Source organism: Saccopteryx bilineata, chromosome 8, assembly GCF_036850765.1.
Source record: "Saccopteryx bilineata isolate mSacBil1 chromosome 8, mSacBil1_pri_phased_curated, whole genome shotgun sequence".
In the NCBI taxonomy this organism is placed as follows: Eukaryota; Metazoa; Chordata; class Mammalia; order Chiroptera; family Emballonuridae; genus Saccopteryx; species Saccopteryx bilineata.
This window is the reverse complement of record NC_089497.1, coordinates 74,924,242-74,947,505: the sequence shown is the minus strand read 5'-3', so window position 1 is coordinate 74,947,505 and position 23,264 is coordinate 74,924,242. Positions and strand designations below refer to the sequence as shown.

The following is a 23,264-nucleotide window of genomic DNA, read 5'->3' as shown; positions in this document are numbered from 1 at the left end:
ACAAAAGGAAGCAGCAGAAGTTAAAAGATAGGTCAGAACTTGCACGCACAGGCTTCTTGTCACTCAGAATTCAAAACACTATTGAACCTTGCACCTTCTTTGTAACCTTAGGTGGTGAATGAAATATTCAGTCATATGTCTTCAATTTACTTATGACTTAGACTGGTTAGTTGATATGGCTAATATTAGCCTCCACAGGACCAAACTGGTTCTTATTTTATATCAATACCATGTTTCATGTTGAACAAAATACAGACAATATCATCCAGTTTTAATGAATCATGATCTGTTTTAAACTTTGTCTAAAAATGCATTTGCTTTAATTCTGCTTGAATTTCTCTAATTTCAATGTTAAAAAATTAAATTAAACTATTATATGATCTAAGCTACAGGGGAATACTTAACCAAGATAAAAGGAGAGTATTTTGCTTTTAAATCCTGCCTGTTACTTAAACTGTGGTATATGTTTATATAGTTTGTTTTATGATTTAAATTTAAGCTTATTCATTTTCATAAAAAATACAATTTTTCTTGCAATAAGATAAATCTTTGGCACATTATTTAAATATATTTAACCAATATATTGTTTAGGTGTTTCATTAAAAATATATAGAGCTAAAGGTTCTTGATAATTTACATCATTAAGAATTAACTTCAAACCAAAATACATTTTAGATGATAAAACAAGGTATGTAAAAGGTAATAATTCACTATTCCATAACTTTACACTTTGGATTGCTGACCTGTTTTTATTTTTAAACATTTTTGTACTTAACAGATAATTTTAAATGTTAATATATTGAACCTAATATATTGAAAAAAAATAGCTGACAAAATATCCCATATTTGTAATGTTGATTTAAAAATATTCATAGTAATATATCCTGTCTATCTCATATAAATAATAAGATAAATTTAAGATTGTTTTGTTTCTATATAAATAAAAGCACATATATGCTTTTAATAGGTATATCTTTATGCATTTTGAAAATGTCTTTATTATTTGTGACACTGTTGATTCAAAGCATTTGTTAAGTAGGTTTTGTTCATAATTTTGTAATTGAACTATTTGTTTATGGCTTCATTACTCTTATCCAAGTTTAGAAATTTGAACTATGTCCTTCAAAAATAGTGACCATATCAAAACTAAGTTAACTGACTAAATCCACTGAAAAGACAATACACCTGAATCATTATCATGAGTCCCTGAAGTGTGCAGAGTTTGGTAGCTTTGTATTGGTAACTCTGACACTAAACAGAATTAATTTCTTTTTTTTTTTTTTTTTACTTTTTTTTTTTTTTTACTTTTTTTTATTTATTCATTTTAGAGAGGAGAGAGAGAGACAGAGAGAGAGAGGGGATAGAGACAGGGGGGAGGAGCTGGAAGCATCAACTCCCATATGTGCCTTGACCAGGCAAGCCCAGGGTTTCAAACTGGTGACCTCAGCATTTCCAGGTCTACGCTTTATCCACTGCGCCACCACAGGTCAGGCACAGAATTAATTTCTTATAAGCTAATTTAGTACTAACGGTTCTGTCCCTCACCCTAGTTTTTATATACTGTCTGGGTCCCAGTGGATTTTCTTATAAAGGATAATCATGTGATAACTTCCAACTCTTTGACTTGATCTAAATTTCAACTAACTGCAAATACTGTCCTGATGGATGGTCAGGATAGTTAGATTTATAAATGTGAATTTATTTATGAAAAAATGAACAGATATTACTGTTCACAACTTGAGCACTACTAACACTAGGGCAGGCAAGAGAACATTAATAAAGCAATTGTTTCAAGTTAGTAATAGAAGCCTAACAGGCTATATTTAGTAGCCTTGAGAATGTTTTTCCAATCAAGAACATTATTTTTATGAGACATAAAAATTAAATCAATACTGAAATTTAAGAGGTGGGATAGGTAGAAAAACAAGGTTCAAATTTGCAGAAAACCCCCTTTTTTCCTTAACAATAAGAGGTCTGGCACACATAGTTTTAAGACACTATATTTTCTAACAAAAAATGAAGGAAATATATTTTGCTTAAAAAAGTAACAGGAGATGTGGTTAAAATAAAAATTTCTTAAGGTTCTTTATAAAAAAATATATTTGCTAAAGTCATTTCATTTTCATAAAAAAATGCAATTTTTTTCTGCAATATGATCAATCTTCAGTAGATCATTTTCCCTTTTATCCTCAAATTAGATTTATTTATACTATTACAGTTTAGAGCTATACTGGTCAATAGATATATACTGAGAGTCTGGTGATTTTAAACATTCTAGTAGCCAATTTTTTTTTTTTTTAATTTTTTTTTAAAATTTATTTATTTTAGAGAGGAGAGAGAGAGACAGAGAGAGAGAGAAGAGGGGGAGGAGCTGGAAGCATCAACTCCCATATGTGCCTTGACCAGGCAAGCCCAGGGTTTCGAACCGGCGACCTCAGCATTTCCAGGTCGACGCTCTATCCACTGCGCCACCACAGGTCAGGCCCAATTTTTTTAAAAAAGTGAAAAACAGGTGAAACTAATTTTTTTTTGTATTTTTCTTAAGTAAGAAGTGGAGATGCAGAAAGACAGACTCCTGGCATGTGCCTAACCAGGATCCACCCGGAAAGCTCACTAGGGGGTGATGCTTTTCTCATTTAGGGCCGTTGCTCCATTGCAACCAGAGCCATTTTAGTACCGAGGCAAGGCCATGGTGCTATCCTCAGTGCCTAGGCCAACTTGCTCCAATGGAGCCATGGCTGTGGGAAGGGAAGAGAGAGATAGAGAGAAGGACTAGGGGAAAGGGTGGAAAAGCAGGTGGTTGCTTCTCCTGTGTGCCCTGACGGGGAATCAATCCTGGGACATCCACATGCTGGGCCAATGCTCTACTACTGAGCCAGCTGGCCAGAGCCCAGGTGAAACTAATTTTAACAATACATTTTATTTTGTCCAATATATCCAAAATATTATCATTTCAACATGTAATCAATATAAAAGTTATTAATGCACCAGTTTATATTATTTTTTCCTTGAATTAAATCTTCAAAATCTGCTGTGTATAGCACATATCAATTTAGGCTGTTACAGAGCACTCAGTAGCCACCTGTGGCAGTGCCTACTGTATTGGACAGCACAGGTCTAGAGAAACAGTTTCCTCAAAGGCTTGATGATTCCACTATTTTTTTCCCTCCAATCCTTTCATCAATGCACATTTGTTTACATACTGTTTGATTTAAAGTGTTAGTCAAACTAAGCATGAATTTAAGCTTCTTTGAAGTGCTTGACATTGTTTCTTAGTACAGAATAATTTAATTAAACAAAAAAGCATTCTCAGAGGTCCAGCGATCTCTGAGCTCAGGCTATCTGGTCAACTCTTCTGTTTTGTTCACTTTGTTCAATGTAATATAAGTGACTTCACGGTTTGGCTAAATCTCTCTCAAAGTGATTATAATAATCACACAATATAAAAAAATGCTTCAATGTAAAGTATTCTGCACTTACGATTAATCTGTTGAATAAATAGTTACTAAACAAGTTAGAAACCAGTGTTTCAAGGACTTACTCTGTACTTTATCCCTTGTGATTTTCCCAAGGACAGTATTGAGAGAGCAGCAATTAGCTTTGGACATATCTGAGATCTATGAATGAGCCACTGGCATCAACACACCAGCGATGAAGATGAGTTGATGTATTCAGTAGTATGTAGCACTATGCCCTAAGGGCCTTTACAGAAGACACTGGGACAAACATGTTTCAAGACACTACTACATTCACACCGGATCACAAGTAAGAATGTGGTATGGTACACAGACTGGATGCTGTGGTTGCCATGAGTAGTACTCACTTTTTCAGATCATTCTGCTGCTTTTTTGGCTTGTGCACGCCAGTGGTGCATAGCAGGGAAGAAGCCACTTGTATACAGTGGAAAAAGTATATCAACTAATCAAAGTGCATTTGACTGAGAAATAATTGTATCACAGCTGTCACTAAATTAATTCCATAAAATTATTAACACAACAGGTGCATTACATTTTATGAATCAGAACTCTGCTGATTCATAAACTAGCCAGTATGCAACAAGAATATGATGCATCAAAGAAAGCATTATATAATCTTCATGCAGTAAAATTATAACTAATACCTCCAAAACATTTAATGCAACATTAGACAAGGATTAAGGAACTTGTTACATATGAATGTTCTGAATATGAGAAAATGGTAATAAACACAATTTTTTTTTAAATTAAAAAATCAAAAATATTATTTTGCATTAAATTTTTAAATTCAAGCTTGGGTGATAATGATAATTTTGGACATTTGAAAAGGATTATTGGGAAGCACATAGCAATGCAGGGCCAATTGAAAATGAGGATATTTCTTATCTACGGATGGATGTGGGTCTGTTCTTAGCTGAGAAATTAAAGCGGTTCTCACTTTCCTTAGCACTGACCTGAGAAACTATGGACTGAATATTTTAAACATGAATTCTACAAAGGGCAGGAGATCAGTGTAAAACTGTATGTTTTACTGTGTAAATTGTGTAAAGAATGGAGACCTTAATAAATATAAAGCAAATTTCTTTCCAACTACTATTGTGTTATTGGGAAGAAACATCTCTTCTTCATGGATAAAAAACTCATAACATAAAACTTATCCCAATATCCTGAAAATCAATAACTTTTTAATATTCAATTTTGATGTTATATGTTATGATTTTCATTACTTACAACGTAGTGTTTAAAACAAAATAAAATGACACATGTTGGCAGCAGCTGGGAATATGATCTGATGATATTCTGAAAATAAGTTGCCATAATTTAGCTTTTGATATAAATGCCTTTCATGAGTACTGTAAATGGATATTTTTCTAATTCTAGACATATTCATATAATTGGAACTGAATCACTGCATTTACTACTGCATTATGGAAAAAAAAGAAATGTTTAAGATAACAACCTATCTAAATTATAAGATAAATGCAAGTAAAAATATTTTTCATTTAAGAATTTAAAACTGATAGTTCCACAGAGTGGTGATGAGTATATTATACATATTTATGTGGATTTTACAGGGTGTTTCAAAAGTCCCCGAGGACATACAGAAATCAGAGTCTCAGCATGTCTTTGCGTATAAAAGCAAACGTTTTTTTCTATGCTTGTTATAATAAATGCTGAAAATGGCCCTCATGTGCTTATAATAGAGATATTTTTGTTGTCAAGGTCACTAACTATAAGACAGGTCACAGATGCCATTTTCTGCAGGGAGACTCAGGGACTTCTGGCTCATTCCTGTAAATTAGTTATCCACATAAATTTGTATAGACATATATGTAGTATGCATAGTCACAACATAAATATATTTAACATTTAAGAAAATTTAGATATTCTACTGGTAAACTGACATATGTATATGATATAACTTGTATTTATTCATAGGAATTTGATCTTTTTGGTTATTGTTTTTCAAATGTATCATTAGGTTGTTATTTTTTCTCAAAGTTGTTAAAAAGACTCCTTTATAAAGAAGCAACATGTTTTACTTGCACATACATATTTTTAAACTAAAGTTGAGTAATGTAAATTAATATCCACAAATAAATAACTAAATGCTGAAATTTTCCTTTTTTTTTTTTTTAGCAATTTTGGTTTTCATTTTATATTGTATAATTGTTTCATAGAAACTGTGCTTTTTAAAAAATTGGTTCAAGTTAATGGTTTTTGCTTTTGCTAGTTAAAAATCACAATGTCTGATATATTAACATATGTCAGCTTCCTACAGGAACCCTATAGGTCTGCCCACCTGTGATGTCATAGTAAGGAGGGGCTTTTCTTCAGCAGACTCCTCCCTCGGTATCTCCTTCATCACCATGGCAACAGCCTTATCTGCCGCCCTAGAGCCTTTTCCCTATAACAGTGAAATCAACAATGACTTGTGTCAGGAGAAATCCTTAACTTATTATTTATTACAAGATATTCTAATGTTTAAAGAGCAATCCAACATAAATGAAGAGGTAGGCTGCTGCAAGTGAATCTTGAGGCTTTTGGCTGAAGAGAAAACACACAAAATCTGAAAAAAGATTGTGAACTTTTAGTTAGCTACTTTTCCACCTTTACAGCTGACATTATATTTAATTTTAACATAGTATTTTATATGTATAATATATATTAAGGCAATTTACATGACATGAACATAATTTTTATAGTATCAATTTAAAAACATCACGGATTGCCTGTTATGTTCATTTATAAGTCATTCCTACGTAATTCTTAAAAGTTTTGAATGACAGTAGTGAGGGGTCTGGGACTCTCACAGAAGACTTGGTGAGTGGTCGCTAGAGTCTGCTATTTTTTAATGGATTGGGCAATAAAAAAAGTAAAAGTGTCATAAAAACCTTTAATATTCTTCAGTAGCTTAATATTACAGGAATTTACCCAGCTTATTTTGTGGAGACAGTATGAAAAAAATCTGTAACAATGTTTCTGACACCAAAGAACTTCAACAGAATTTTATAATGTCTTTTCATTGGAGAATACCATAAATTCAGATGTAAATAAAAATGATGAATAATTGAGGCACTGATAGATATAAATATAGATATAGGTATATATGTCTCCCTACACTTTTTTTGTCTTATACAAGCAGAGTTATAGACTATAAAGGGGTATGTTGGCTTTCTGGGTTTTTTTGGTTTACTAGATTATTAAGTTTTTGAGAGTAGAAATGGCATAATGGAAAAAATAAAATATCACCTTCTCAACCCAGTTAGATACATCTCATACTATGTAAAAATTAAATAATCTTTAAACACTTCAAAAACAGAAAACTTCCATATTCTTAGGTCGCTGGGCAGAGCCTCTCTGGATAAAATAATTTTATACTAAGCACACATGAATATCTGTGTTGTAAATCTACCTAAAATACAAATGTAGCATACAGAGATATCACAGGCAAATAAACAAAAATGGACATATGGAGTCTGTTGTCTGAAAGGGAATTAAGAGCTAGGGTCAGTATTAACTCCAAAGGTTAATAAATCTTGATGCTTTCTATGCAATGCAAAAGGATAGAATTACATTGGTATCATGTTCTTGCATAGGGCTTTAAGGATTTAGAAGGTAGGTTTATTCTAGGAAGCAAAACACTGTCCATTGTCTCAGGCATTCCTTTCTAAAATGTAATAAGTGGCAGCTTTTATTTGTGAAAACAAAGAAAACTCTGTAGTTATTATATTTTAAAATGTGTGAATCTCTTTATGATTCCCAAAAGTTTATTTCTTTTTGTTTTTGATTTAAGAACTAGCATTATTGAATAATAATGTGTTATTTCCATGCTGGAATAAAAACTACAAGAGAGTTTATTCATCAGATATAACAGTACTTACTATCAAATATGTTTTGAAAAGTTTTATGGCCACAATTCTTAGAATAACTGACTTCTGGGAAAAAACAGGAAGCAATGATTCATTATATAAAAATTGGGGTGCATAACGATCCCTGGTTTGTTCTTTCATGATGCAATGTGAACTTCCTAAAACGGAGATGCATACAATTCTGAATTCTGGGAAAAGATTTATTATGGCACTATTAAACTATTTTACATTTTTCAAAATATAAGTTATTTGGATGAAACATTACATACTATAAGCTTAGTATACTTTTATAAGCTACACTTATTGACAGATTAAATATAGTTTAACAAATATTTTTGCAGCTTATTTTTTTTCAAAAGCGTAAAATCATTTGTAAAGAATATTTTTCCATGCTCCAAGAAGTTCTAATAAGATAGCAATAAACGAAGTGGCATGCTTATATTGAAATTCCTACCATTCTTAAAGGAACAAATCTAATGTTACAAGGAATAATTTTAAAAAAATAATTCAGACTATTATCTTGAGCTAAGAAAAGAAAATGTCAATTGATGAGCATCTCAAAAATTTCAGGTCAGTATTTCAATACACTATTTATTTGAAATGCTACCAATCCATAAACTATGTATAGATATATTTTACATGTGCAACTATAATAGCTAGAATTAGCAACGGACATGCCATTTCACTAAAACAAACAAACAAAAAAACAAACAAAAATTAGTCCTTTCATGCTGAACTCTAGAACAAAGCAGTGGTCAGCTAGAAAGGATGTATAATTAACACATGCGGTGCTTTTTATTTCTTGCAGAAGAACCCACCAAAGCCAGGGTCAGGTCACTTTTTTGAAGACAGTGCCACTTTTTCTTCAAGGTTACACCTACTACCTGAAAAGAGTCATGACACCCATGTTAGTGCCTGCTAGCAAATTGTTTCTTTATAGCCTTTTGGCTTTGAGTTAATCACCCCAAGAACCTCACTGTTTTGTGTGTGGTGCAGCTCAAGGACAGAACGGTCATGTCGGCCACAATGGCACTGCCAAGGTTCCAGATACAGTGTCTAAAACTATCGCCAAATCAAGTGAATGCACTATGTCAACGCAAGATTTCCCCCAGATCATATCGCCACCTCCACCTGGTATCTTATAATCAAGCTGTATTATTTTTTACTTGTCCATTTATCTTATGGGATAAGCTTTCTAAAATTCAGAACCTGACTGGTAACTGATTTGGCAATTCATAATACTATACAACTTTGTTTGCCAGCAGCTCTGCTGGGCTGATAATAACACAACCCTACACGTCTTTTTTTTTCTTCCTTTTTTGAAGTCGATGGCTTTAACACATTGTTAAGAACTATATGCACATAATTATTTTTATTTCAAGCTCAATTTCTAAATATAACCACACCAAAGGATAAATATCAATCTATTATTTGAAAAAACATGAAGATAACGAAGATGAAATAATCAGTGAATATACATTCAAGCGTGTAAGTGGGCTTAGATGACAATAAGCCTGTGTGCTTTTACGTCATTCTTAACAACAACAGAATAGATGGTGGGACTTTCCAAGTTGATCATCACATCATAACACCCTCCAGCAATTATTTCAGCCTATTTCTTTTAAAATAATACTTCAAAACCACTTTTTCCACTGCCTTGTTGAGTTTCTTAAGATATTTTTGACTATTTTTCTTGGTGACTTGCTGTAGCAAATGCTTTGATGTTTCTCTTTATGATTTTGTTTCCTCATCAATGAGATATATAGCCTGACCAGGCGGTGGCGCAGTGGATAGAGCGTTGAACTGGGATGCAGAGGACCCAGGTTCGAGACCCAGGGGTCGCCAGCTTGAGTGTGGGCTCATCTGGCTTGAGCAAAAAAGCTCACCAGCTTGGACCCAAGGTCGCTGGCATGAGCAAGTGGTTACTGGGTCTGCTGAAGGCCCACGGTCAAGGCACATATGAGAAAGCAATCAATGAACAACTAAGGAGTCGCAACGAAAAACTGATGATTGATGCTTCTCATTTCTCTCTGTTCTTGTCTGTCCCTATCTATCCCTCTCTCTGACTCTCTCTCTGTCTCTGTAAAAAAAAAAAGAAGAGATATATATAATTATAGCTTTGTAAACAAATAAGCATTCTTGAGAATAACCTTTCATTAACTTCTATTACAAGACCAGGCATAAATGAATGAAACAAAGAAAGTATAGCAAGTGACACTAAAATTATTAAGAAAACCCAATTTTGGCTCACTTCTCTTTTTTAAAATATGGATTATAAGAAACAGAGTAAAAAGCATTGGAAGTCACGGGCTCGTCTCAGGCCGGACGTCTGGTGGCGAAACTACCAGATGTTTTCAGACGAGGAGGCGTTTTGGCTCCAGGCCTGTCTCACAAGGAAGGGAACTCAATTATTTGGAGAAGCTACGATGCGCTGGGCACTCTGTCAGGTGTTCTTTGTATTTTTACTTATTTGAGTGCATGAGGCGTCTGTGGGGTATAAAATACCTTCGCCAGGTGGTTTGGTACATGGAGGCTCAGAGACGGGTGATTTGGCCAAGGCCTCAAGGCTAGTCTGTGGCTAACTAAGCTCGGAAGGGAATGCAGCCCCCGCCGGTGAGCTTTCCTGCCCGCCACACAGTTCACTCTTCATCGGCTCCCGGAGGATGGGGGGCTCTCCCATGCAGCCCTCCTGACTCTGCTGTACCTTTGGTTGTTCATGAAATCGTCCAAGTTTTGGGCAGCATCCACTTCTCAGTGTAATGCTACAGTCTGGATCAGGCAAACATTTTTGAGAAATCTTTTCTTCAATCTGCAATGGTCAATAAGATTTAGCCACCCACAACTTTATTTATGAGCACAAATCTAACAAAATGTTTTTGTTTCTTCTGTCTCCATGAAGAACTAAACTAAGCATGTCATGCATCTCACTCCTTTTTATTCTGTAAATCTTATTAGGTTTATAAGCTTTAGTATCCATCTATTTCTGATTAAAATGGTAACTCACGTGCTGTTAAATGTCATTTTTACTAGGGTTTATTTTCTGGGGTCTATTTTGGGTGCCTGCAATACATAAAGTATGTTATTCCATAATTACACAGTTCATTCATAAGCGGTTTTCTACTTACAGATTCTATTGCTACTAAGTTTAGTAATTTTAAAATTATTATTGTTATTATAATTATTATTTTTAGGTGAGAAGGGAGATAGTGAGGCAGACTCCCGTATGCGCCTGACAGGGCAGATCCTTGTAACTGAGCTATTTTTAGCACCTATGCCCATTATGTCCTCAGACCAATAAGCTTCCTTAGTGCTTGGGGCCACGCTTGAACCAATTCCAGTGGAGCCACTGGCTGCCAGAGGGAAAGAGGGAGAGAAGGGGGAGGGGAGGAGAGGCAGATGGTAGCTTCTTCTTTTGCCCTGACCCAGAATCAAACCCAGGATGTTCATATACCAGGTTGATGCTCTAGCCACTCAGCAACTGGCCAGTGCTTATTACTCTTAATTTATCAATAATAACCAGGGTCTTTTTATTAGAGATATTAAATAGATGTTGTAGAGATATACTACATTAGAGGAAAAGCAAAAGAGTACTATAGTAGTCATCTCTGGTAACTCCAAATTATCGAAATAAAAATGTAAAAAGTCTTCCTTTTATTGTGATTGCAAAAATTAATACATGCTGTTACCAAAAATTGAGAAAAAAAAAACAAATAAGAAAATAAAGATAACAAGCCTGACATTTTCATGTATTTTCCTGAACATTTTTATCTTTACAACATGTAACAGTTTTTTTTTAGGATAAATGTTTTAAGGATAGACAAACTACCATCAAGCTTACAAGTATGAAAGTATTGAATACATTTCTTCACATATACATACCTGTAAACAGATACCTGTCATCTATATTTTGAACTTTGCTTGAAATGAAATGGTATTCAGTTTTGCATGTGCTAAAAAAATTGTGTATCTCATAAATTCTGGACCCTGAAATTAAATGCACCTGTAGGAAAAGGCTAATTTCTGATGGCGTTTCTCTGTCTCTCGTGCACAGCCAGAATAACGTTCTTTCACTCAGGAAGGTAAATGTCAGGGGGTCATGCTCTCTTCAAACTCCCAGCATGGGAAAATGTCAGAGCGATATTTCCCAGTGTCCTCTGAATGCGGGTGAACCCTGTCTACCATATGTGTCCTTTCCCTATTTAGCATGTTCCTGTAGGTTTTATCGCATTTATGTTTAACTTATTTTTCCCCCTGATCAGAATGTTTCGTCAATTTAGAAAGTGGTAAATAGACATAAATCTGGGCATACTGATCAATCGTTATTTCCAAACATCCCAAAAGGAAGCACAGATCTAGATGTAAACAATCAGGAAGAATGGATAGAATTTTGTCTTTTTCTAGTTAGAGATTCTTATGTAGAACTCACAAATTATAATAAATTCACCATTGGTTCAGTGATCTGTGTTTAGCTGGAAATAATGTGATTCCTTAATATGGGTAGTAAAGTTGCAGTGAAGAAATTGGTGCCTCTCTATTTAAACTAATGACCTCAGGCATTTAAAAAGAATCCAAATATTTCTACCTTACTATCTTTTTTTTTCTCTCTCCAGCATTATTCTGTGCACTCTTTTCCAAGCCATGACCTTTTCTAGGAAGTCTTCTGAGATGACTAAGGAGCGGCTCTAATTGCATTGTACTATGCGACTCTTGCGCCCTCAATTTGTGGTATGTGCTAATTGGCACTTTTTGTTACACCGCTCCAGACTGTGTACATGGTGGTGAGACAAAGTCGTGGATAACAATCTCTATGGATTTTCACTTTAGTCCTCCCCCATTGAAAGTGGCTGGGATTCTAAGCCCACCACGGCCATGTTCACTTTCTTTAACTTGAAGGGATTGGTGCCGGGGGACATTATAACTTCATGAGCTCCTCCCTCCATAAAAAAAAATGCTAAAAATTGTATTTTATGACTAAGTTGATATAACGACAAATAAAAGCCAGAGTGGATTTATTGTTATATATTCATTATTATACTGGTAATTTTGGGGGTTCTGATTTTAAGAAAGATTAAAATGAGAACATTTTTATGGGCCCTTTAACGTATCTTCACTCTATGGGCCCCATGAACTATGTCCACTGTGCCTAGTGCATAAGATGACTCTGGGCTGGTGTCTTCTCAACAGTCAGTGTTGCCATCTGTGGCTGCTCTGCTGTCCATAGCGCTGGCTTGTCACCTCTCGGTGGGTTACTTTGGCAGCAGCAGCTTCCCTCACCCCTAGTCCCCCAATTGTGGCTGTTCCTGCCCGAATGGGCCCCTTTGCTACTGCTGTATTGCTTCTACTGCTGCTACTTTCATTATTTTGGGTGGGATCCAGGTATCTTCTAATAAGACCGCAGTCTCCCTTATATGCGGTGTCACTTTCCACGACTTCAGTTACCTGCCGTTAGATACAATCTGAAAATATTAAATGGAAAATTCCAGAAGCAAGCAATTCATAAATTTTAAATTGCACACTGCTCTGTAGAGTGATGAATTCTGCCGTCCTGACTCTCCCTGCCTGGGACATGAAGCATCCCTTTGTCTGGGGTATCTACGCTATATACGGTGTCCGCCCATTATCACTTAGTAGCTGTCTTGGTTATCAGATTGATTGTCAGTCACAGTGCTTGTGTTCAAGTAACCTTTATTTTACTTAATAATTGCTCAAAGTGCAAGAGGAGTGACCTTGCAACTTGGATATGCCAAAGAGAAGCTGTGAGGTGCTTCTTCTAAGTGAAAAAGTGTGTATGTGTTGGAGAGATCATAGTACATTTAGGTTTGGTGCTAGCTAAGGTTTCAGGTATCTACTAGGGGTCTTGGAACGTATCCCGTGTGGATAAGAGGAGGCTACTGGACTCGTAAATCTTACTGAATGTCTAATAAATAGCTTCCTTTTTGTAGTTCTTAGGATATTCTCAGAAAACTTGGAATGTTTAGTACTGAGGCAGTAAACATTAGCGTGAAAATCTGACTCTTAAAATGTAATTTCGGCCCTGGCCAGTTGGCTCAGTGGTAGAGTGTCGGCCTGGCGTGCAGAAGTCCCAGGTTCGATTCCCGGCCAGGGCACACAGGAGAAGCGCCCACCTGCTTCTCCACCCCTCCCCCTCTCCTTCCTCTCTGTCTCTCTCTTCCCCTCCCACAGCGAGGCTCCATTGGAGCAAAAGATGGCCCGGGCGCTGGAGATGGCTCCTTGGCCTCTGCCCCAGGCGCTAGAGTGGCTCTGGTCGCAATAGAGGGACGCCATGGAGGGGCAGAGCATCGCCCCCTGGTGGGCAGAGCGTCGCCCCTGGTGGGCAGAGCGTCGCCCCTGGTGGGCGTGCCGGGTGGATCCCGGTCGGGCGCATGCGGGAGTCTGTCTGACTGTCTCTCCCCGTTTCCACCTTCAGAAAAGTACAAAAAAAAAAAAAATGTAATTTCTCCATCAGACAATAGTATTAAGCACTTCATTCTCTTCAGCCTCATGGGCGTTCTTGATCATCCAGGAGCATTTCTGAGGAAGATGAGTCAAACTGTGTCTGTAGTTTTATTTTAAAAAGTCAGCCCTCAATGACCAAAGTCACCATTTGGTTCCAAAGCACTCCTTGCCATTTTTTCCAATAATGCAGTGGGTCGTTTGAGCACTAGAGCTGCTCAGTACTCACAATTCCCGAGTTGTGCATGCAGAGTAAGTTCCTCCCAGGGACCTTGTTATGGTGTTTCATTTTTGTAAAATGTTCTCTCACCATATCTCATCAATAAAATCCACCTAGTGTGAACAAAGATAGTGCTTATTACTTTTGAACTATTTTCTATTATTTGGTATAGTTCTCTGAGGGCACATAATAGACACCCAAATTTTCCTGTGTGGACCCAATGCAAGCACTGGGTTGCTCTCCCACATTATTTAACGGACTGAAAGCACACAATACGACCAACTTTGACAGAAGGTGATTCTGACTTGGATAAAAATTTAATTAGATTTTAAATAAGGCTTCAAGTATCTAAATAAAAATTTATTAAAATTAATAACGTGTTGCCAAGTAAAGGTGCTTAATATTTGCTGTGAAGGAAAGCTATGGCTTTGTTTTAATTAACAAGGCCCATTTGTTTACAGTTCACCATTTGTTTGTTCTTTGCAGGAGGTTAAGCATTCCTCACCAGGCTCTCACTATGGCCCTCAGGCTGATTTACAGTTTCCTTAGCTTCCCGGACAAATAGTTCTCATTCATCTATTACCAGTTCTGAGCTGGTACAGTTTTCCTGTCAAGGTTACTGTTATTAATTTGGCCCTGAATTACGTGGAGCCTATTTTATGTTAAAATTTAGCTTCTCTATTATGCATCTGCAAGCAACTTTCGCTACCTGGTGGTCTAGCTTAAAAAAATTGTTTTCTTTTGACCTCATTCAGCCTTATATTGAAGATGACAATAATATGTAGTTGATAATTAAAAAGTAAATGTAGGTGAGATATTAAGATTATAATTCCAAAGTTGCTTATTTATATTTTATAAGGGCTTTGTATGAAATATGTAATTAAAAACTGTAATCTTAATTAAAAAGTTACTATTTTCAATTTCATATTTCAGATGATTTACAAAATAGGCACATTTTGGGAAATTACTTTTTTTTAAACTATTTTGTTTTATTTTCATCCAAAGTTTTTTTATTTGTTTTGTGTTTTTGGTGACACAGAGAGAGACAAAGAGAGGGACAGATAGGGACAGAAAGAAAGGAAGGGAGAGAGATGAGAACCATCAATTCTTCGTTGCGGCACCTTAGTTGTTCATTGATTGCTTTCTTATATGTGCCTTGACTGGGGAGCTACAGCAGACTGAGTGACTCCTTGCTCAAGCCAGCAAACTTGGGCTCAAGCTGGTGAGCCTTGCTCAAACCAGATGAGCCCGTGCTCAAGCTGGCGATCTCGGGGTTTCGAACCTGGGTCCTCCGCGTCCCAGTCCGATGCTCTATCCTGCGCCACCGCCTGGTCAGGCTGGGGAATTACTTTTAAGATAAAGGAAAATGACTAAAAATACATGGTATTAAAGATTATTTTGTTATTTTATTTGAAAAATGTCCCCCTAAATACAAATACCCCAGACTATTGTATCTTAATTGCACAAACGGATGGATGTCTCAGCACTCAAGGAAAAGCAAAGTGTTATGAGAATCATTCATCACCAGTGTGGTTAGTTGTTTAAATTATGCTTAATTAATGGTGTTTCTGACATGGTGGGGGTGAGACATGGCCTTTTTCTGGGAGAAAGTAGGAGAAGAGGTCCTGAGATATAGTGCTAAGTATCCCCAAGTAGCCAAGCTCGTGCTAGAATGTTGAAGATTTGTGGTAAGAAAACTTGGGAGGATCCATGTACAAAAACTTGATTTTGAAAAGCATTTCTGCCCTGGCCAGTTGGCTCTGTGGTAGAGTGTTGGCCCAGCATGTGGATGTCCCTGGTTTGATTCCTGGTCAGGGCAAACAGGAGAAGTGCTCACTCATTTGCTTCTTCACCCCTCACCCTCTCACTTCTCTCTCTCTCTCTCTACATAACCCTCCTGCAGCCAAGGCTTTATTGGAATAAGTTGGCCCTGGGTGCTGAGGATGGTTCCATGGCCTCTGCCTCAGGCACTAAGAAGAACTTGGTTGCTGAGCAACAGAGCAATGCCCCAGATGGGCAAAGCATCACCCCTAGTGGGCTTGCCAGGTAGATCCCAGTTGGAGTGTATGCAGGAGTCTGTCTCTCTGCCTCCCCTCCTCTCACTGAGTAAAAAAATTAAAATAAAAATAAGTAAAAATCATTCCTGTGTTTTCCATATTCTCTCGATGATTGGAAAGTTTTACAAAGAAAATTTAATGAATAAATATCCTTGTAGGTCAATCTGTGGTCAAGATTATGAAAAGTTTTCTTTTGATTTTATATATCCCCCAATTTTGCCCCTATTAAATAAAATATACATACCAAATAAAAAAACAAGACACAAGAAAGAAGTTCTCCCCTCTACCAAATTGGAGGTCTTAAATGTTAATGATTATTGGCCCTGGCCGGTTGGCTCAGTGGTAGAGCGTCGGCCTGGCATGTAGAAGTCCCAGGTTCGATTCCTGGCCAGGGCACACAAGAGAAGCGCCCATCTGCTTCTCCACCCCTCCCCCTCTCCTTCCTCTCTATCTCTCTCTTCCCCTCCTGCGGCAGAGGCTCCATTGGAGCAAAGATGGCCCGGGTGTTGGGGATGGCTCCTTGGCCTCTGCCCCAGGCGCTAGAGTGGCTCTGGTTGCGACAGAGCGATGCCCCGGAGGGGCAGAGCATCACCCCCTGGTGGGCAGAGCGTCACCCCTTGGTGGGCGTGCCGGGTGGATCCGGGTCGGGCGCATGTGGGAGTCTGTCTGACTATCTCTCCCTGTTTCCAGCTTCAGAAAAAAAAAAAAAAATAAATGTTAATGATTATTATTTTAGAGCAAAGAGATCAAATCTCTCCTTTTTTTTTAAACAGATGGGAAGACCATATGTTAAATACACTGTTACCAAATTATTAAATTGGAGACAGCAAATTTACCCAGATGTCATAAGGTAGAATTACACTGTATCCATTTTTACTCCAGAGGAGGACTATTAACTAGTACACTGGAATTCATCCCCTTTATGAATGTTTCAGGCAAATTCTATTACTAATTTATGAACAAGAGTTGTGTCTTGGAGCTGACTAATCAATAGTCTTTCTTCTCTGTGGCTTTCTTCATTTTCTGGCAGATGCAAGTGTTTTTACCAGCTTGTTACTCAGCCATCAAACATCCCTTTTGTTGATTGAACTTAGAAAAAGTAAATTCCAGAAACTAGGTCAAATTCACAAGCTACCAGCCAAGAAGGCCTGCCCCTAAGGTACCCATCTGACTGAGTGCCCTGAAACAGCTCCCAGAGAGAAATGTGAGGCTTTGGGAATTCCTACTCTAGAATTCTGGATCAGACTCGGGCATCGCTGCTCATCTTGCTCATCCTCTGGGGACAGTGGCAACTTGTGAATTGGCTCCTCCCTGATGCCTCCCAGTTCCTTGGAAGGGAATGAGCAGTCTCTCTCACCTTGTGGAGAGGAGTTAGGGAAAGAACAGAGAGATCTTGGAGCTGTGAGCACCAGTCAGTGTGTGACCAGGTGTGGTCAAGGTGATTATCAGCTAATGGGCCAGTGCAGCCTTCCCGGCCAGTGGAGGAGAAAAGGGATGGCCAAGTAGCATGTGGGTGCCAGCACAACAACTACAGCCAGAAGACAGGTTCAGTCCCAACTATGCCTTTTATAAATCTAAGTCTCCATTTCACTTAGGAGAGAAATATTATCCATCTACAGCAGGGGTCCCCAAACTACGGCCCGCGGGCCGCATGCGGTCCCCTGAGGCCATATATCTGGCCCCCGCCGCACTTCCGGAAGGGGCACCTCTTTCATTGGTGGTCAGTGAGAGGAGCACATTGACCATCTCATTAGCCAAAAGCAGGCCCATAGTTCCCAATGAAATACTGGTCAGTTTGTTGATTTAAATTTACTTGTTCTTTATTTTAAATATTGTATTTGTTCCCATTTTGTTTTTTTACTTTAAGATAAGATATGTGCAGTGTGCATAGGGATTTGTTCATAGTTTTTTTTTTTTTTTGTATTTTTCTGAAGCTGGAAACGGGGTGAGACAGTCAGACAGACTCCCACATGCGCCCGACCGGGATCCACCCGGCACGCCCACCAGGGGCGACGCTCTGCCCCTCCGGGGTGTCGCTCTGCCGCGACAAGAGCCACTCTAGCGCCTGGGGCAGAGGCCAAGGAGCTATCCCCAGCGCCCGGACCATCTTTGCTCCAATGGAGCCTTGGCTGCGGGAGGGGAAGAGAGAGACAGAGAGGAAGGAGGGGGTGGGGATGGAGAAGCAAATGGGCACTTCTCCTATGTGCCCTGGCCGGGAATCGAACCCGGGTCCCCCGCATGCCAAGCCCACGCTCTACCGCTGAGCCAACCAGCCAGGGCCTCATAGTTTTTTTTATAGTTCGGCCCTCCAATGGTCTGAGGGACAGTGAACTGGCCCCCTGTGTAAAAAGTTTGGGGACCCCTGATCTACAGTGATACCTTGAGATATGAATTTAATTCGTTCTGTAACCGAGCTCATAAGTCAGTCAATTCGTATATCAAACTATTGATACCGGACCTGTGCGCCAACGCGCCAACTAGTGGCAGCTTCCCGAATCACGACTCGTATCTCGGAATATCCCTCAGATCTAGAACAAAAATACGGATTGAGTCACAGCTCGTATCTTAAAAATTCATATGTTGGTCTGTTCGTATCTCAAGGTACAACTGTACTTCATAAACTTGTTAGAATTAAATAAGACTATCTATGAAAGCATTTCCACAATGCTTGGCACATGGTAGGTACTCAATATATAAATTGACTATGAACTCTTACTGTTGAACTCATGGACTCTGTGGCCTAATTGTCCTTATGAGGTAGGTGGCAAAAGATGCAAAATTACATTTGTGAGATTCATACTTGGAGTAAATAGCAATAGTTTCTGCATTCTCACCACTTTATAGCATACCATCTTCTGAGTGTACCATAATTTATCCATTGCATTGTTGGTGGATATTTGTTTCCAGTTTTGGGTTATTATAGAAAACACTGTCATGACATTGAGTTTAGAACATAAGGGGGGTGAAGAGCTGATTATGTAAAAAGAGTAGAGACTTGCATAGCAGCAACAGAGGCAGAGAATACTCACAGTATGAATAAGAGGCTTTATCCATAAATGAATTAAGAGGAAATCTGAGTCTCTGCCACCCACAATAAAGACCAGGCCTGTGAAGACCTAAATCAAAAGGGACTAATTAAGGGTCAGAAGCAAGACTGGGAGGCTGAATCTAGCTACCAGTAGAGAATGAGAAACCAGTTTCTAATGAATTGGGATTAATAACTGTTATGTTTGGACTGAGTGTATCTCCCCAAATTAATATATTGAAGGCTTAGCCCTAGCACCTCATATGTGACAGTATTTTTTTTTGAGGCAGGGTCTTTATTAAAGAGGCAATTAAGTTAAAATGAGGTCATTAGAAAAAAATGAGCCCCAATCTATATACTATGACTGGTCTTATATGAAGAGAAAATTAGGACACAGAAGAAGAACCTCGTGAAGATACAGGAAGAAGAGAGCTGTCTACAAGCCAAGGAGAGAGGTTCCAGAAGAAGCCAACCCTGTCAGCACCTTGAGTTCAAACTTAGCCTCCAGAACTGTGAAAAAATTCATTTTTGTTGTTCAAGTCATCCAGTCCGTGGTCCTTTGTTATGGGGGCCCTAGTAAATCAATAAAGTATCTAAACAACTACCATGAAAGATTACAAAGTGGCTGGCTTACTTTTGTACCTCAGTAAACTGTTTAGAAAATCCAAAGACAATTAGTAACAGGATTATTTTAAGACTTACTAGCTCATTCTTTTGGTTATATCTGATCTGAACACAAGGACTGCACAGATACTGAAAACTAGATATTCCGAGCCCAGAAGGCCACAGTCGGCGTCCATGGTGGTATCTGGTCAGGGACCATGACCTACTTGTCAGAGAGTTGGCCAAAGAAAGTCAAATGAAGATTGTGTCTGTAGTGGTGCCAGCAGGAGCTGAGCCTTCACAAACTGAATTAAAATTTTAGCTACATGACCTCTAATTATAAATTGGAACCTCTTGAAGAGAATCTTCCCGTGAAAAAACAAATTTATTTGATTTTGAAATCTGCATGTTCCAAGGAAGTTATTTAACCCAAGTAAAATTTATTAAATTAAATACATTTTACAGACTTCAATTAGTTAATATATACATCAATTAAAATACATAATTGATATGTATTTAATAAGATATTATATATGCAAAATATAAAAATTGAAAAAAGACATAAAAGTTGAACAGTGGAAAAAAACAGAACAATTGTAAAGTAATCATGTAACACAGGTAATTTTATTTTTCAAAAATTCTTGCTAATATCTCTGCAAGTTTCGGGGGGCATAGCTTACAGCTTGGCTCTGTCAGATACAGCCTGGACCATTCTGTGTGAAGATGTCACCCTGGGATGACATCAGTAGGAAACTTTAAATGAATCAGGACTCCTGGAGTGCCTGCGTGTTTTAAATAAAGCCAGTTTTCTTTCTTCTGATCACCATAAATCTATTACTCACATTTCTATTGTAATGCAGATCAGATACCAGTTCATTTTGCTTTTCTGTCTGATTTTCTGGCTACAATCCTGTCCTAATTAGTTCCAAATCTAGAGGATACTTTTCTAAATATCAATATGTATGAAATTTGCTCTTGAAGTTACCATTTAAGTGTTTATTAAAAACAACACCAAAAAAGTAGCCTCTCAGTTCTCTCCCCCTTTGGTATGTTGACATGCATGAACATGAGAGGCGAGGCTAGGAGCCCCACCAGGCAGGCCATTCCTGCTGGGCAGGACTCTAGTGGGTTTGAAGCCAGTTTCTGAGTTGTGTCCACACTCCCTCTCTCTATATTACATTTTTCTTTCTTGGTGGTTCTTCAACTGACAAACTGAAAGGGGTAGGAAATATTTGTTAAGTTTTTCCTTTCTTGGGTATTATTCCAGTTGCATATCTATCAACTCCAAGTTGCCAAAAGATACATTAGAGAGAGAGAGGGAGAAACTAGCTATGTACATGTAAGTACTAAGGTTAGTTAGGTGGGGTTCCTGTTAGCAGAATATGGACCAGGAATTGGAAACCCAGAGTTTGAGAGCCAGAAACAACACTTTCCATTTTTCTGTGACCTGAGGCAGATAACTTAGTTTTCTCAAAGCAGTAGAGTGAGAATGGTACTAATAACTGCTTTACTGAGATGGCAGGTTTTTTGTGATGATAAAATAGATACTATGTGTAAAAGTTAGCAGCATTCAATATGCTTCGATAATTCTATAAATCAGAAAAATCCTATTAGCTGAGTATATATTTTCCATATGTATTTGGGAATCTATAGTATCTGAAAGAACTATTTATTATTTTGGAAGAGTAATTTGATAATACTACGCTATAATGAAATTGAAAGGTTAATGACTTCTCCTAACAATAGAAATAAAGGCAAGTCTGGATCTGGCCTATTCAAGTAGCAGTTGCAAAACTCCAAGGTACCATAAACTTGCTAATGAATTCACAGACCATTTTATGTGCTCTAGGATTGACAAATATAGAGCAATCTTAGAAAATCTATTCAGCCAAAGTTATAGAAGCACAATAAAAGAAATGACCTTCAACTTTCAAAGTCTAAGAAAAGATTCAGAACCTTAGGATTGTTGGAACATTCCAGCATTTCCAAAAGAATATATTTCTACTAATGAGTTCACTGGCTTGTCTATAGAATTGTAAATAAGCACCACATTCATATGTTGTTACTAATTCTGCAGGTCAAGGACAATCTGGTGAACTGCCATGGGGTCCATGGAGGTATTGGATCACTTCTACATTCGATTTCTGGTAGCTTGCCTGTACCTCCCGTACTGGATCTGTGTACACAACCAGTGTCCCCAGTCACTAAAAATAGTCAGGAGAGTAACTTGATAATATCAACTTTAAGTGGCATATGAAGTTTTTCCTCAATATCCTAAAAAATGTATTCTCTGCTAACCTCTACATTTGCTTCTTCTTAACTCTCAGATATATATGAAAAGAGATGAAATAAACATTTAAAAGAGATTTAGCCTGAACTCACTTTAACTTGCTAAATAATGCATTATTGTCTCTTGGGCTCAACAATAAAAGCAACTCCATGATACTGATATTTCATCAACAGACTAAAGTCAATACTAGTTCTAGATAGATGGTATGAGTTTGCAGAAAAATTAATTATTTTTAACTTTAAAATCTTAGTTGTTTCCACATTGACATATGGCAGTTGTTATTCAAACTTTTAAAAGGTTCCCAGGAATATAAGAGGTCTTAGGTTCTGCATTTAAGCTATTTCTGTAAACACTGAATTGAAGAAAGTGCAAAATGGTTTAATCCTATCAAAATTTATTTTTCTTAAAATTTATAACAGCACCACACTATTTCCTTCTAGCTACTTATAATTGGTTCAGATATAGTACTATAGAAATCTAACCAGTATCCTCAATTTTTCCATAAAATTTCATGTTTAGAAAAAAAAGATTAATTTTTAAGTAAACAACCTCATTTGAAGGATTCTAAAGATGACAAATTATGCCCCACAGTCAGTACAGTATAGTATATTAATCTCTAACAAATACTTCTGGGCATATTCAGCAAAGGAAGAAGCCCTGAGTGACAACCCTGAAGTCTGTAATATCCCCATTTGTCAAAGAAAGAATTAGGTGTCTGACCTGTGGTGGCACAGTGGATAAAGTGTTGACCTGGAATGCTGAAGTCACTGATTCAATAACCCTGGGCTTCCCCTGTCAAGGCACATATGATAGTTGATGCTTCCTGCTCCTCCTCCCTTCTCTCTCTCTCCTCTCTGAAGTGAATAAATAAAGTATTTTTTTAAAAGGAAAGAATTAGGTATAGTATATTCCATTTAATAATGTAGAATGAAACATTAACACATTTTATTTTATTTTGTATTTTTCTGAAGTGAGAAGCAGGGAGGCAGAGAGAAGACTCTCACATGTGCTCGACTGGGATCCACCCAGCATGCCCACTAGGGGTGAGGCTCTGCCCATCTGGTCCTTGCTCCGCTGCAACTGGAGCCATTCTAGCACCTGAGGCAGAGACTATGGAGCCGTCCTCAGCGCCTGGGCCAACTTTGCTCCAATGGAGCCTTGGCTGTGGGAGAGGAAGAGAGAGAAAGGAGAGGGGGAAAGTTAGAGAAGCAGATGGGCACTTCTCCTGTGTGCCCTGGCTGGGAATTGAACCCGGGACTTCCACATGC

The 23,264-nt window shown here is 37.7% G+C and overlaps 1 protein-coding gene across 10 annotated transcripts in view; it reads right to left on the bottom strand.

Moving 5' to 3' along the window:
- Nucleotides 1-23,264, bottom strand: part of PEX5L (peroxisomal biogenesis factor 5 like) — a 274,524-nt gene that overhangs the window by 115,017 nt on the left and 136,243 nt on the right. For 4 of the 10 annotated variants that reach the window (XM_066241126.1, XM_066241128.1, XM_066241127.1 and 1 more), the window contains 2 exons: nt 8,167-8,232; nt 5,779-5,883 (listed from right to left, as the gene is read on the bottom strand). The exons of 2 other annotated variants lie outside the window; for them this stretch is intronic. In XM_066241126.1, coding sequence (XP_066097223.1) covers nt 5,779-5,883; nt 8,167-8,232 — 171 coding nt within the window. The remainder of the gene's footprint in view (nt 1-5,778; nt 5,884-8,166; nt 8,233-23,264) is intronic. 4 more of the 10 variants (XM_066241130.1, XM_066241131.1, XM_066241135.1 and 1 more) reach the window with 1 other exon arrangement.